A 15,566-nucleotide genomic window follows, 5' to 3' on the forward strand; every position below is an offset into this window, starting at 1 on the left:
ACTATTCACAGAAGATAGACATGGCGGTCCTGTGATCCCGACTGTTTTTGACAACATATGTCTAGTCAGACGGTTGGTAGATACTGGTAATTTGTTGTTCCATAGTTGCCGACCAGTTTCTCCCAGGGATTCAAATCCGGCTAGCAGGATGGTACGGTACATCCGTCTGGTGTGAGTGACGGATGAATTATTCTAACCGGTAGCTTGAAAAGCTCCCAGGGATCGCATTGGTCTATATTTTTAACGTGATAGTATGGTTTAAGAGATAACCACAAACTGTAGCCAGGATATTCTGGTCCGCGGTAATAGTGGAAAGGTTGAATATCATGATAGCGTACGGTGCTCTTCAAGGTTTCACCATTGGGACATTTCCATGCCAAATCCTAATTGATTGGGAATAGAACTTCAACAAGATAACTGTGATGAGATCATAATTCCTGGTTCGAATTGCCAGCGCAAAGGAGGAGGAGTGAGCATACTCGAGAAGTAAGAAGTTTGGCTATATTTCACTTTCCTCGCAACTACGTACTACCCTACCCTACTACACCTTTCCGTGATAAATCTCGGCTTGAATTGCATCTTTGGACCGTTCATCTTTGGTTGAATCGGAAGTCCGTCCATGGGTGATAACGGTTCTAAAAGACCCTTTTACCAAAAAAATTTGATCTTGCAAGTGATGGCCTGCTCTATACCGTCCTGTATTGCCAAATGCATTCATTAGCTGCGGTGCCTGTGTTTCGCTGCATCTTATCTACGATGTAATTATTTCGCACCATCATCAGACCCAACATGCCTTAAATTCAGTTCCTTGTCTCCTAGGCTTGCCTCGAATCGGAGCGCCCATTGATGGGTCGCTTGTCTGTTCTAGTTCGGCCTTTGTTCTCAAAACGATAAAGCGGTGGCACGTCAACGGTCACTGGTTTCAGAGATCAAACCCTGATGCACTGTGTGTTCCAATCGCCAAGACTCTTTGTTATCTCTCATTCATTTCTTTTTGCGCTCCCAGAACCACTTTCCTGTTCTGTCCTCTTCGGCTGCTGCGCACAGATGATCGGCGTCGTGATGGAGAACACGCTCTTTTCAATTACAATCAAAGGCCCGGGAGCTGTTGTATTGGATCCCGTCACTTATTCCTAATCCGTGGACTCTCATTGGCGTTCCTCTTATTTCCAATGCAAAGGCTAGCCGGCCCAGTCTCCGTCTGGAGCTTTCGTAATAAAATGTCGACGTTGTGCTGCTTAGGACGGACTTCTTAATAGATGATTCTCTGCGGGTACCTCGGGGTAATGGCGTTTAGGCAGTGCATAATTCAGGCAGTGTACTGCGAACCTGCAGTATTAATGCACGGCCTCAGCCCCAATTTATGTTTACCTACTTTCTCAATGCGGGACAGATAATTGTACGTTTAATCTCCATCCATTCACCCTGCATAAATTACTATCCCATGTTAAGGTTTTGGTACACTGCGTCCGGTACGACTGTCAGTGAAAGATTATGATTCAGGAAACATTGATGTGCAGAAACTTTCTGGCAATTACCTTGCCTGGTTTCGACAAACGTGGTGATCCCTATTTTCTTCGTGTATAATAAGCCTTCACCTTTGTATCTTGTTCCTAATGTAAAATCCTCAGTCCAGACCTGAGGTCGAACATCTAGGCAACGCTTCAATACGAAGGTATATGTATTCGGGCGAGTTACGTGATCGCATAGGTTTTGATATCCTGTTTCCAGCCTAGGCTAGACATTATGGATCGCTCTGCTTGATCGTTGAATGACATGCACTGGGTTTTGGTTGCGCATACTTACTTCAAGTCAAAAGAATCAGAAATAGACAACCGAAAGTGGTTTCGGTGTACGAACCTGCGGTGTGCGTCTATTGACGGTCGGATAACAACTGTACTTCACTTAACACTTGATGACTTATCTTTTCCATCTGAAAGATTGTTGTCTTGATGAACATCATGTAAGTAACACATAGCAAATGGGCAAAGCCACTTTTTCTCTTCGGTGGCGAATGTGACATAAAATTTGTTTTGTCTAGTTCAAAATAGGACACTACAGTTAAGATGAGAGACGGCCTTCTTAAGAATCCCAAGAGGTTAAAAATATGTTGGCTGCGGATTGCTGTATCTGCTAAACGTGAATCAAAGTACCCAGGCGCCTTTCACAGGAATCGCGGCCATCTTTTTCCGCATCAAATGCCAGTTGCAATCTCTATATCTGTCCGACATCAGTGCAAAGAAAAGGTCTAATCGGTCGGTAGCTAATGTGATAGGACATGGGTATAGTGATGTCCGGATCAGGCTTAAAGCCTATGACCCGACCCGACCCAGCCCAGTCCGGCCCTGAAAAGCCCGGCCCTGATGGAGGGCTTTGGCGGGCTCAAGGCTCGGGCTCAAGATATGGAAATCCCAAGCCCTGGTGTCAGGCTGGTGAGTGACTGTGGCATCCTGATATTAGTTTTGTACAAGGTGAGTATGGTTTATCTGTGAAATTCAAGCATCAATATGACAGTTTACAGCAAAACTTACCATGGAGGTGACATCTACACCTCATTTCATGCCTGTGGATACCAAAAGCCCAGCAAAATACCTGAGTCCAGCCCGACCCAAGCCTGACCCTGAGGTGGGCTTTGGCGGGCTCAGGGCTCGGGCTCACACATTCCCATTGCCTGACCCTCAAAAGCCCAGCCCAAGCCCGAAAAGCCCAGCCCGACCCGGCCCGGACATCACTAGATGGGTACATTGTCGTCTACCCATGCTAATCCCCTTACCTTATGGAGCTCTATTTCCGGCGGTGATGGTCCTATTTGAGGATGCTGTTAATAATCGGTTTTCATCGCACGCTGTCTTGTACGTGAGGATTAATAGTTTATCCCGTGAGTCTTGATCTCACCACCTTCTAACGAGAAACAGTCTCTCTCTTTGGCTGTACCAGGATCAGAAATGGAGACCCAGGCGTTGTCATAGCCTTATAGAAGCACTTGACACTCATTCGACCTTCTCTACTATCCCGATCATGAAACTTTGGAAAACTGAGACAACGGTATTGCGAAGCGGACCCTGATGCCGAAGGATATGTAGGCAGTAATACAGACTCTTGGATATATTGCAGTGATCCAGACTTTCTGTCTGCTTGGATGCAACTCTCGTAGTAGCATAATTTGTATGCTGCTTGTGTGACTACAAAGCAACCTCGGTGCTGATGGGCTCTTTCAAATCCACGAAGTGTAGTGTCATAATTAAGAGGAATTCAATTATCTTTGCGTCCGGAACAACGAACTGTGCATGGGTACAGTAGGTGGCAACGTTCTCTTGCAAATAGATACTCTTGGCATGCTACCGCAGCATGGGATTAAATCAGCATCATACCCGAAATAGAGGGAATGTGACTCAGAGAATCTGTTCTCTATATAACAACGCTGATTTCCTATACACAGTACCTGTTAACTATCACATCAAACAGTGAACACTTCAATCCGTTTGACTATGGTGGGAGTGCGGACAATTGACGAACACAGGCTATTCAGCAGCTGTTATCACCAGCCAGAGCTGTGGAGCCGATGAATGACACATAGAAGACTTGAGCTCCTCTGTATAGATTATTTACTAACTCGCGACTGCGGGTTTAGCCGGTAGGATCGTGAAGCTAGAAACCATAATAGAGTCCAAGAATGTGCTAGTGTGAGTCCGAAACAAATAGATCGTCCATCAAGGTAACAAACTGAATGAAGAGACGTGCAGATTGTTTACGACTTCTCTTGCCCTGTGATACACAAGGAAGCATCGCATTCCCATGTACCTGTGCAGATGACTGCGCAAGCACAAAGGAGTAGCCTTATCTCGAGCACAATAGTTGCATAATCAACTGTTAACAATAATATAGAATGAAATGTCCGAGTCCGACTGGTGTGGAATATATACGATAAGAGAGAGGGAAGCATATTAAGATATGAATAGAAAGCGGGTGCAAAGCTGCGATAGCAATGGAAAGCAGACAAATACGTGATGTCGGAGTGAGTGGTGTGGGTAAGGACCTGGCGTCGAAAGAATGGTAAGGGATGGCAAAGGAGAAAAGAGAAGTTAAGAACAAACGCAGTCGTATACCCTTCCCTTACTTGAAAGGGCACCCAGGTGCGTGGGCGCCCCTCCACCCGCAATGGCAGCATTGAGGCTCGCTTACAGTGCGAGAGATGAGCATCGACACGGTTGATGACGGCGCCCTCGAGGTTGGGATTGATGATTGCTGACCAGATTGGCAGCAAATAAAGACGGAGGATGATAATTGGGTGCACATGGTGATTTGCAAAGGGCAAGGATGAAGCTGCGCCGTTAGTTCAGATGTGAAGGTCTTGGCTGAGGAAAAAGCGCTTGAAAGATCACAATCTTTTATATGGTCCTGGAAACTGGCGTCCAGGTTTAGCAGTCAAAAGAAATATATTACGTCGCACCTGACAAAACATCAGAACGGGGAAAACAAAATTCCTGATCTGCTGATGCGTCAACGGGCTGATAAACAGGAGATATTGGTGGCTCTAACTGGATAAGGAATCCCTTCGACTGGCTCAAGTCGACTTTGCCAGACAAGATGCGAGGATCAGCTGGGAAATAATACAGGACGATAACTATAGTTCACCTTCCCAATAGCCCTGGGATGATTATAATCATGGGAGTACGCGGTTCAATAATGCTTGATGTGTCGCATATTAAACACCACGTTTTAGGGCTTCTCTACGGAGAATCGGGCCTTTCTAATTTCTACAGGACATGGCTGTCAGACATGGGCAGTGGGCAGTGGTGTTAACATTGCAAGCGGTGACGCGAATATAAGCGCGAAGCAAAAACGTATGCTTATGAAAAAAGGACAGAAAAATCGCAAGCGATGGTAATAGAAGGAAAGAAAGAACAGCGGTGGCGGCGGACTTGTCGGCCCTCGAATGCTTCATGTTACGTCATGCAGCAATTTTTCCGCACAGCCACACTGTTCTTGAAGGGAACATTTGATCAACGTCTGATTCTCGTACGTTATTTCTCAGATTCATGCAAAGATTGCGGCTCAAATCAAGGAAACGCTATTGGACCGGTGGCATTTGTTCGCGGTCTTTTCTAGGATGAGTCAGATGCATTTAAATATCCCTCAGAGACTCACACGCTGGGAAAAATTCGGGTATGCAGGACACTATACCATTAACGATGGCTGAAAGGATCGTTTCGTAGCTTCTCTCGGCTTTCTTCTTGCCAAATATCAGTTTTGATGAAATTTTGATCCATTATCTATATTTCTGATAGCCATTTCATGGTCGTAGCTTGTACGCAAAAAATTATTTCTTAGATTCTCTCGCTTCAAATTGAGAAACATGCCGCAGACTACAACGTTTGATATCAAACTATGACGGGACATTTCTGGACTGCGCTTCCTCTTGGAATGGCATTCTCAGTGTCCGTCGTGCACGCAGTGGGCTGGGACCATATGTTGCCGATCTTAATGGGTGTGAGTAATCAATCCTTTCCTTCGAGCCATTTGAAATAGTATCGACACAAACCAGATGAGAGCAAATTCTGTTTCGAGAGCTTTTTTTGGTTCTTTAGCCATCGTTCGGGTATATTCACGGGTGTGAAGCTTAGTGTAGGGCTAGGGTCCGACATCGCGCGTACTTGTACTCTTGGCGTACACTCTATTTCCCTCAAGCTGTAGCCTCGGACCATTCGGGTCAGGTATTTAGTCATTACTCATATCATATGGGTCGTCCTCGGTGTATACGTGATCCCGGATGGTTAAAGTGTCACGCATAAATCGTGTTTCATTGGCGTGGCATAACGTACCTTCTTTTATTATATTCACCGTTTGCAGTATGTTATGCAGATCCCCGGTTTTCGTCCGTATGTCTTCGAACTTTTTCTGTCTTAGCTAATTCCTATTATCGCATCAATCTCTGACCCAACTCAAACTGCCATCCCCCCTGGTCCCTGAAGCAATGACAGTCTAGGCTAATTGAGTATCGTTCCTATGTCAGCGGTTTTCTTGCAGCTGACTGACTGTCCTCGCGTATGAGGCTCCAAGAGCAGAAAGATGAGTCCGGAAGTGTGGTTAACCGTCATCGGAGAGGAGGGTGCGGGTGCTTGAATTGAGCGAAAATATAAATATTCTACAGTTTACAGTCGGCGGTGTTAAGCCAGGGGTCACCTGGGGTCTAAATAGATGTTATGATTGGATGGGCACCGTTTCATTATGCACAGAAAATCTTGGCCTGCTTCCCTTAAACGGCTGACTGGAATTCGTACTCCGCGAATGTTTTAAGTCCAGAAGAAAGATCTTCGTAGATCTTTGAGTCTGATGGGAAGCGGCTATACCGTGGACCTGTATGAAGGGATAAGGAATTGAATGAGGGTAGGCTGCACGGACAAAGCATGGGTCTTTTCTTGCTGCCATGTGAGTCATACATAGGATAATTTTCGGAGTTGGACCAGACATAATAGCAAAAATATCGCTACTGACCTATTCAATAGATCGACATTCCGGGGGCGAGGTAGTGGCTGTCCGAGGGGACTAACGCGATTCACGTCAAAAGGTTCGGGCCGGCTTACGGGGTGCAAGAGGGTACGGAAGGTCATAGGATCAGCGAATTCAAGCCGGAATTCGGGAAAAAGATACGCCTACTATCACCTACATTATGGATCGACCTAGGCTGACAAGCATCTGTCTGGCATTTTGACGAAACTGAGCTCTCGTAAATTATGATAATGTCGATGTTTGGATTAACTCGCGGAAGCATTTGAAAGTTCAGCCTCGATCTTCGAGGCTGACCCATGATCAGGAGCGAGAGCAACGAGTTATAAGAATGGGAAATTTCCACGTCGAAATGGGGTATGATTCTGTATAGTTTATACATGACGAACTCTATGTCCCCGGAGATATATAGCTAGTCGACACGGCTTTCAGTGTATGTTATCAGAGCTCGTTTGATTCTATTCACAGTCATGACTATCACAGCAATTTCGTTACGTCGTATTTTCCCAAGTCCGTGAGCTTGGCAGTTCGTGGCATTTAAACGCCCTCGGAACCCAATCATAAAAGTCACGAACTGCTCTTGGAGATGATCTCAATACGAGTCAAAGTGACCAGACTAACTACACATCCAGGATATGCCGCGGTGGTGAAGTGATACTACTCGTATCTGGAACACATAGCTAAATAAACAAAACACACAATAAATGGAAGGCTTGCAGATTTAACTGTTGAGTGATTTACTCACCTCGTTTCCTCTGCTCTTCACGCTGGGCCGTCAACAAAGAGATGGCATAGACACGCATTATGGAGAAATATCTCAATTTTTGTTTGTGCCGTTTTCCGCACTCGTTGGAATGAGCGTCAGGATAGCTTGAGGTTTCAGCGCTCTTGGTACAGACCTTTGTATCGTTGGGGCAAGTGGGAGCCGCCTGTCAACAAGCCAGAAGGGCGAATCTAAAGTGAAATGGACCGGTTTAGCAATCTGACGCATCTGTTATTGCGTACTTGACTGTGTTTTTAAAACCTGTCTAGGTGTTTGCCAGGTGTCTGGACTTGAGCTTGGTCATCCGTCAGAATTTGGTGAGGGAACAGTAGGAATGTATTGAGATTATTATTTGATAAAATGACGGCCGAAGGAAGCGTACAATTGTAAGGGAAGGAACAAGGAAGCGAGCCTCATTGCCTACTGCGCGGACCAAGTGCTAAGGAGTTTGATTCTGTCTCCGAAATACTGCAGCCGTGGGCACCATTAGTGTTACTTTCTGGGGGACTGTCATAAAGAACGCGAATGACACAAGCTCTGGGACACTAAAAGGAGAGGCATACTCTCACAACGGTCCAATGTACTTGGCGTTGAAGCGTGAGTCCATGACGATGCTCTGACTCCCGAAGTCTCAATTTCTTGGATTCTTCAAATATAATGAGGGCAGTGGCAGTGGGATTCGATCTAGGTCTTACGTGTTATCTTTAATTCTTCCAATTCGGCGTTAAAGGGGCGGTGGCAGTGAGAATTCGAGAGCTTTGTTAGTCGTCAATCCGACTGACTGAAAAGCTGAATAGAAAATAGAAAAGACGGTATCAAGTTTTTCTCAGGACACAGTGAAGGAAACGCATTAGTCATCTTTACGTCTGAATAGAGGGGCGGATGAACCGGGGTGCAGAGGTCTACCAGCGTCACTATTGAGGGGTTTCAAAATGATCTATCTCCGAAATTCGAAATAACGTGTATGGTTGATTCTGCATGTTTGAAATTTTGTCATGAATGTTTTTTTTTTGATATGTGGCTGCTACACATCGTAAGAGCCGTGATCATGTGTGATTGTTGGAAGGTTATCATTGGCAGCAATGGTGGAAATTGTGAAAGGAGCTGGCTGGGCTCGTTCAACATCCGATTTAGGCTCTTTTAGATTATAACGACGCACTAGTACGGATTGTCGGATATAGTGTAACGGCTAACATTACCGCCTTTCATCCATACTGAGCATCATATTCGAGGCGTGGTAGCTCAGGGGTTCGATTCCCATGTGACCGAATTGGTGCTACAGGAGCTTTATCTTCCTTTTTTACAGTCCTCTAATGTGTTTTGCATTCGCTAACTTCGCTTATAATTTTGGATAGTATTTTACATTCAGCTTTGAAGTTTTGGATGCTAGTAGCTACCTACAAGGTACTACATATATCTTCTCCCACCTACAGCGCTCCCAGTTATCATTTAATTTTTCTCGAAGTTGCATGTACCAGCCGTCTGATATGATTATCTGTTTCTCTAGTGTTATGGATATCGGGTATCCACTGCTTCAGGTGCATGAGTCAACATATGCCCATACTCAGGCCTTCTCAGTCCTAGTAGTGACTCGCTCATACTTTCCCTTATCTTCTCTTACTTTCTCTATTCTTCTTACTAATACTAGAATATTAAGGAGTATTGTAGAATAATAATGACTCGAACATTTCCTTAGTATATAAACTCATAGATAACATTGTATTAGAAAATATTTTACCAATCCACTACTTCTCGTATCCTCACACTGCGTGAACTCTCAGCTACGCTTAGCGCTTGCCTTCACCCTCGGCCCGTAATAACTTCAAGTTTACAGGCTTTATATATCGGTAATTGCTCCCTGCTTACCTGACTACTTCCCTCAGTAATTGCTTCGCGCTTGCTGATTTCCCTTATTTAGCAAACTGGGACCACTCAGGTCTCCTCACAAACCCTCAGCTGGAATCCATTATATTCCCTAATGACATACATCTCTTCTAATTAATCTTACCTCACTTCGATTACTGCTCCTTGCCTCGTGCTCACATATCCAGGATTTCGGCAGATCCATAACATCTAGTGCACATTTGGGTGTCTGTGAGAAGCCTCCATATTCGACTTTACTTGGTTGGATGCAGAGTATACTCATTATCCTTGTGGTTGGTTCGAAGAATGTTAACTTGAGCCTTTGTTGTGAATTTGCACCAAGGGCATCTCGACGTACAGGTGCACCTACTGTAGCACCAATTAGCCGTTACTGTTGCTTGTAGTCTCCAGAAAAACCAGAGGTTGTGCGGCTGTTGAGAAATTTTCATGGATTGCTTGGATAGAGCGTCGCATAAACGTGCAAGGAAGGTCGAAGAATAAATGGCGTCCTGGAAAGATGTGCCGGGCTGGAGTCAATGACAATTTCTTGATGATGCAATGCATGTGTCACATATCATGTGTAGACTCTAGGGCAGGGCAAAATCCCACAGCGTCAAACGTGTTGACCGGCATCCAATTGCACGAATTACTTCCACCACAATGAAACTCAAGGAGATCCACAGGACCTCAACTTTCACCTGGTCTCCATCTTCCTCTCTCCCTCTTATAGCAACAGGGACAGTCGCCGGTGCCCTCGATGAGTCCTTCAGCAATGAAAGCCAGCTTGAAATCTGGGTGCCCAATTTTCTCGACAAGAATGAGTTTGATTTGGGGATAGAGGGGCAGTCTCCGCTGAAAGGCGCTGTGAAGGATACGGCGAGGTGGGTGTGTGTACTGGTGCTGGGCTCAGGGCTGATGTGGTTTATGTAGGTTTAACCGCTTGACATGGGGGTATGTCGATAGTAGTCGACTGTGGGGTGTCATTGCTGCTGGTATGGAGAACGGCGAGCTGGCATTGTGGGATCCAGCAAAGATTCTTGCTGGTGCTGGGTGCGCTGCTTAGTTGGACTGTTTTTTTTTACTATCTACTGAACACGTCCTACAGCTCCAGCAAGTCCCTCATTTTGCAGAATACCACCCATTGGAACGACGTGCCTGTTGTTGGGAACCCTCAGAGCCCAAGTGTGTCTGCACCATCGAAGCCTGCTGAGATTACCTCGCCATTCCCTAATTCTACCCTGGAGCCTATCCCTGGACCACACAGACATGGGAGACATATCCTGCCTCCTCCTTGGCCTGGTAGTGTTGGTGGTGGTGCGAGGGTGCTGCTGCAACAAGGGATATATCTCCATCCTCCTGCTCCTGTGAGACCGCCTTCTGGAGCAAGCAGGATAACATCTCCTCCTCCGCCTCTGAGACTGCTGATGCCTAGTCAGTATGCGCCTCGTGCACCGGTTACGGGACAGACACCTCCTCCTCAGTTTGGGGGTCAGCACCAGTAGCATCATCCTGTGCCGCCACTGGGACCTTACGTTCGTGCTATGCCTCCTCTGGGGCAGGGTCAGGGGCCGTATGCTCATGCTCCTGCTGAGCAAGGGCCGTATGGACCCCTCAGGTGAGCAGACCATATGCTCCTCCTCCACAGGCACAGGGTGGTGCGTATGTGCCTCCTCCAGGCGTTCAACGACAGCATCAGCAGCAACCACCACTGCCTCCTCCTGCACCTGCATCTGCGCCACCATCTCAGGTGGTGAAAGCACCTCCTGCACCAAAATATCGTAAGTGTGTTTGGTTAGATGGTGTGTTTCGTGTTCCTGACATTGGGTTTAGCTCCTGGTGATCATACGCATATCCCTGATGATCTTCGTCCTGCATATGAGATTTTGTCTGTGCAGTCGAGCCATTTGAAGCAGGTTACACTGGTATGATTGTTTTTTTTCTTTCTTTGTGGTGTTTGGTGGGTGGCTGATAGATGGTTTGGTGTAGCCTTCGCAAAAATGCCAAGTTGACGATGTTGAGAGACGTGTAAACTCACTGTTCGATGTGCTGAATTGTGAGACGTTGTCGAAGCCTGTTGTTGATCAGTTGTTGGTTCTTACTCAGGGTGAGTTTTTTTTTTCTTGAGAGAGGTGGACTAACTAAAGGTGTTATTTATTAGCTATGGAAGCTCATGATCGTCCTGCAGCGCTTGTGATCCATGTGGATCTGTTGACGAGGGGGTCGCAGACTGATGATATTGCATTGTGGATGTCGGGGGTTAAGCAGTTGATTATGCGGTTGTAGGGATATGATGTGGTTTTTCTTTGAGTTTTTTAGAATGGACAACAAATGAATGCTTTGTTTATATGAGCAATAAGCGGGTTATCATGACTGGGAAGGGTCATCATCATCATCATCATCATATTACATGACATGGTCCACTGTAGAGATGGCCGTGGCGTACAGTACAAATAACTGGTTAGGGAATCTATATACTGTACTACCCAACACACCCACAGGTGATGAGCTCGCCGTGTTTCAGGCTGTAGATCGCAAGCAGTGTGAGAGGTTCAAAAACTAGTATCTACTCCAAAGAGTGCTGCCAGCTGTCGCAGAACAATGGTCAGCCAAATAAATGAGTGTTGGAGTTAGAATTTCAGCGACGCTGGATAGCAAGTGGTAAAAATGACTAGCTTCGTGCAAGTGATCGACGAAACCACTTGGCTGACAAATCCGACCCAGTGGGTCGGACCGAGGAACTATATAGTTGCACGTGAGCAACCTGGGTCCATCCACAGAAAAAAGAGTTAACTGAGGGGAAAGACTGGAGAGGCAGAGCAACGCAAGCAGTCACAAAGGGCGATAGATTGTTACATCGGGAAAGTAACATCGGTAACAAGGTGGTAGAAAGAAAGGACCGCTGTTGACCAAGCTTCAGTTAAATGAAGCAAGGAAGGACAGAGCTGTCCAGTATAATGACCAGAGGATTTTAGCAGAATCTGGAGATAGATACCGGGTCACCCATTCGTTAGCTAAAGGAGTAAACGGGATACCAGGAGTGCTAGAGGGAGGCACAGGAGGGGTTCACCGTTCACAGGATAGCAAGGCCGAGATGATGAACAAAAGTCATGGTGGGCGCACCATTCTTGTTTCTTGCTTGTTGTCGTCGCTGTCATCATCATATAGACCAGGCTCAATGGCCTCAGGGTGACAGATTGTCCTGGCAAGGCCGAATTCGCCCGCATTTGCCTGCACGGAGGACAAAGGATCATGATACCATAGTCTGGCGAGACCAATATTGCCTTGCGTCGTTATCTGCCCGTTGAGCTCATTGCCCATCATGGGCCGAAGAGTGAGCGCTGTGCCATCAGGACCGTGGAGTTGGACTGGTGAGATGTCATCGAAAAGCTGATGGTTGTCTCCTCAGGCCTCTATATTTAGGAAGGCACTCAGAGTTCATATTAGTGACTAGGTATCCTTCGCTGCCAGTCTGATGTGCGGCCATGGGGTGTGAATGCTCTGCTCTATATTCTGGCCTGGACTTTCGCGCGTTGGTTTTACAGAGTCAAGAGATGAGAAATTTTATGATACGTCGATATCCAAACACAGGAGGTTGTCGATGGAGTAACTGACACGTCTAGGGGAGGAAAACTCACTGACAGAGTAAGTGTTAAGGATTAAGGATTAGGGTATTTCGAGCTAATACACAAAGCAATGATTACTCAAGTAAAACCTGAGTTGTGAGCGAGGATGTCCGAAAGCCAAGTTCCAACCACCAAGAGGGATCCGTAAGGGTGTTAAAAAGTGCTAGGCATAGTTAACGGGGCATCAGCAAGCGCTAGGTGTAGTCGGGAAGCAGTTGATTGGCAAGCGCTTGGTGTAACCGATCAAGGTTGCTTAGATCCCACAGTTAAGTGGACTTCAAAGAGGAGTAAAATTAGATTAAGATTCTAATACAATGGTAAAGACAATCTTTATATGTTACTAGTAAGGCATTGAGTCATTATAATTCTACAATGTTCCATAATATTCTAGTATCAGCAAGAAGAATAGAGAAAGTAAGAGAAAAGAGGGCACGGTGAATTCTGCATTATCCACATGCTTGGATGCATTGCCTTGTGTTATCGCTCCTGCGTTTGCGTTTGCATTCGAACGCATGCGTTTCCTAAAAAGGCAGTTCCGAGTCCTATGAATATAGGATACTCGGTTATTAGACCTGTAACCGGTCGTCTTCTATATATGGGAGCAAGCTCACGATATATTTATAAGACAACCTGTACAACTGAGTTTAAATTTGGCAGGTTCATTTTTGCTGACAACGCACCTTCCTAATAAGATATAGTGTCCAAAATGGGAACACTGCACATGCCACGCCGCATCGCGTTAATTTTTACTCCCATCGTTAAAATCGCATGCCCCCCCACAATAATGACAACGAAAATTTTCTCCATACCTTCTCTATCGATGGAATAGCCCAAGAGACACCCGATTCAGTCCCAGTTGCACTCAACATGGTTTTTTCAGCTACAGGTGGACGCCAGCCTCGATGCTCCTTTGCACCATCATTCCGTCTCAATGCCAATACCCCTCTGCAAAGAACCACCTCCCTCCCCAGTCCAGTTACTCCTAGTGTATCCCTCCCATCATCTCTTATGAGCCCCGCTGGAATTTTACTGGAGCCATTTCGCTTCAATCATAATCCTCTGCAATCCCTTCACCAAAATGTACAGCAAGCATTGGCCACTTCATCCTCACCACAAATTATCAATCCAGCAGCATTCGAGCATACACCTCATGATGAAGACATCGATGGTTTCTGTTCGCAGTCTATGACACCCGTTAACGATGATTTCCTTCTTCCGAAGACACCTGATCAGTCCAACTATCCCCCAGATCCTTCTCACTCAGATCTGGTGGGCCTTCACCAATTGGCCGCTACAACGCAAGCTACCTTATCACAGTTCAAGGGGCCTGACACGTAAAGTGTCGATCTTAAGGCTGCTTCCGTTCTCTCTGAAAAAGTTGCGAAAGCGGTCGACTTTCTTAAGAGCATTGAGCTTTCCCCCTTCGATTTCTTTTCTGCCCTGGTCAACCACAGAAACTCGGGGGGTGTTTTCACCGAGTTTCAGCGACATTTCTTCCGTGAAACATCGAAGCAGTTTGAGAAGCTGTTGGATATCTTTTGGGCAAATCCGAAGGCGAAGGCAAAATTTTCAGAATGGATGCTTCCTCACGCTGTTTCAATGGTGAAGAACTGCGTCCATGACGAGATGGAACAGGCCAAGCCATATTTCCGAACTTCAACTGATGAGATGATGCCTGAGTTTCTCGCAACATGGAATATCCAAAATAAAGTGAGCCTCATCAACATGGATACGCCGAATACGCTGCTGAAACCTTGTATCACGAATGAGATGGTATAGACGAGATAGATGTCCAGATTTTGACCGAAAAAGCTGCTCTGTAGTGACAATGAGGTGACGTGCCGTCCCTGGCGTGCGAGTCGCAGTGTTATGAATGGTATTCTCACCACAGATGTCAGTATACATTGTCCGGAATCCAAAGCAAGAGAGAACAGGTGCCTACATTTCAGTATTCATCGTCGTGAGGAGTTTCATCGTTGATCGCAGCAGTCTCGATCCCGTAGTTCATTCTGAATGCCTCCACTTGAGCCTTTTGTAATCGTTTGAGCGGGGATATGGTGAGAGAAAGGCCGTCTGGAGTTCCATCGATGAGAAGAAGAAGCGCAATGATAAATGTTTTCCCAGAGCCAGTTCCTGCAATAACGAGAGAATCTTGATTTTGATACAAGGCCAGAGCAGCCTTGAGCTGTAATCCACGTGCAGCCTGAGTTCCATGAGTAGCATACCATCCAAGGAGAAAGAGCTTCGAGACAATTATACGTGCATTTGCAGGCAACTGGAAGAAGTAGAACCAAGGCACTTTGGTCCAAGGCACACGAAGAAGGCGAGAGTCGAGTTCATCAAGGGTCGTGGCGGTCCGAACATCATGCAGTGTTTCGTCAAGGGTTTTCACGTAAGATATCGTTGTCATAACATCAAAGAATGTTGTGGTTAAAAAAGCGGAAGGAGAGTCGTCATGAAGCAAGAGAAAGACGCGACGCAATGCGAGCACACGAGAAGTATTGGTTCAAGGCGCGTGTTCCCATTTTGGACACTATATCTTATTAGGAAGGTGCGTTGTCAGCAAAAATGAACCTGCCAAATTTAAACTCAGTTGTACAGGTCGTCTCATAAATATATCGTGAGCTTGCTCCCATATATAGAAGACGACCGGTTACAGGTCTACTCGGTTATTATCCAGGTGCTAATCCCCATGGGAAAATCCTATTTGTGGAATCAATCCATCACGGTCTTTGCCGATTCGCCATGGTCAGCTTCCTCCGTCCCGGTATCTTCCCTCTCGCCACGAGGAACACAAGATGGACGACAAG

General features: G+C 46.1%; 5 protein-coding genes and 1 non-coding gene across 6 annotated transcripts; 4 read left to right on the forward strand and 2 right to left on the reverse strand.

The window, feature by feature from the left end:
* Window positions 1-1,776: 1,776 nt before the first annotated feature.
* EV420DRAFT_1749971 (uncharacterized protein) lies at window positions 1,777-3,124 on the forward strand (the record flags this gene model as incomplete). The annotated part of the gene is made up of 6 exons (XM_060480309.1): window positions 1,777-1,867; window positions 1,941-1,963; window positions 2,052-2,139; window positions 2,304-2,432; window positions 2,522-2,852; window positions 2,938-3,124. The coding sequence occupies 6 exons, from the start codon at window positions 1,777-1,779 to the stop codon at window positions 2,975-2,977; spliced, it is 702 nt and encodes a 233-aa protein (XP_060328003.1). The 3' UTR covers window positions 2,978-3,124.
* A 600-nt stretch (window positions 3,125-3,724) lies between these two features.
* EV420DRAFT_1559264 (uncharacterized protein) lies at window positions 3,725-4,467 on the reverse strand (the record flags this gene model as incomplete). Its single annotated transcript, XM_060473773.1, has 2 exons — window positions 3,725-3,768; window positions 3,789-4,467. A coding segment is annotated over one exon (291 nt), but the record flags the coding sequence as incomplete, so codon positions are not given.
* Window positions 4,468-8,441: 3,974 nt separating this feature from the next.
* On the forward strand, window positions 8,442-8,540 carry EV420DRAFT_t179. Its single transcript has one exon. It is a non-coding gene; the product is annotated as a tRNA-Glu (tRNA).
* Window positions 8,541-9,793: 1,253 nt separating this feature from the next.
* Window positions 9,794-10,196, forward strand: EV420DRAFT_1273842 (uncharacterized protein; the record flags this gene model as incomplete). The annotated part of the gene is made up of 2 exons (XM_060467789.1): window positions 9,794-10,014; window positions 10,064-10,196. The coding sequence occupies 2 exons, from the start codon at window positions 9,794-9,796 to the stop codon at window positions 10,194-10,196; spliced, it is 354 nt and encodes a 117-aa protein (XP_060328005.1).
* Window positions 10,197-13,623: 3,427 nt separating this feature from the next.
* Window positions 13,624-14,535, forward strand: EV420DRAFT_1482256 (uncharacterized protein; the record flags this gene model as incomplete). Its single annotated transcript, XM_060469877.1, has 2 exons — window positions 13,624-14,090; window positions 14,211-14,535. 2 exons carry the CDS (start codon window positions 13,624-13,626, stop codon window positions 14,533-14,535), a joined length of 792 nt encoding a protein of 263 aa, XP_060328006.1.
* Window positions 14,536-14,701: 166 nt separating this feature from the next.
* EV420DRAFT_1249608 (uncharacterized protein) lies at window positions 14,702-14,947 on the reverse strand (the record flags this gene model as incomplete). Its single annotated transcript, XM_060466712.1, has 1 exon — window positions 14,702-14,947. A coding segment is annotated over one exon (246 nt), but the record flags the coding sequence as incomplete, so codon positions are not given.
* Window positions 14,948-15,566: the final 619 nt, after the last annotated feature.

The sequence above is a fragment of the Desarmillaria tabescens genome (genome assembly GCF_030435595.1).
Source record: "Desarmillaria tabescens strain CCBAS 213 chromosome Unknown EV420scaffold_31, whole genome shotgun sequence".
Lineage (NCBI taxonomy): Eukaryota > Fungi > Basidiomycota > Agaricomycetes > Agaricales > Physalacriaceae > Desarmillaria > Desarmillaria tabescens.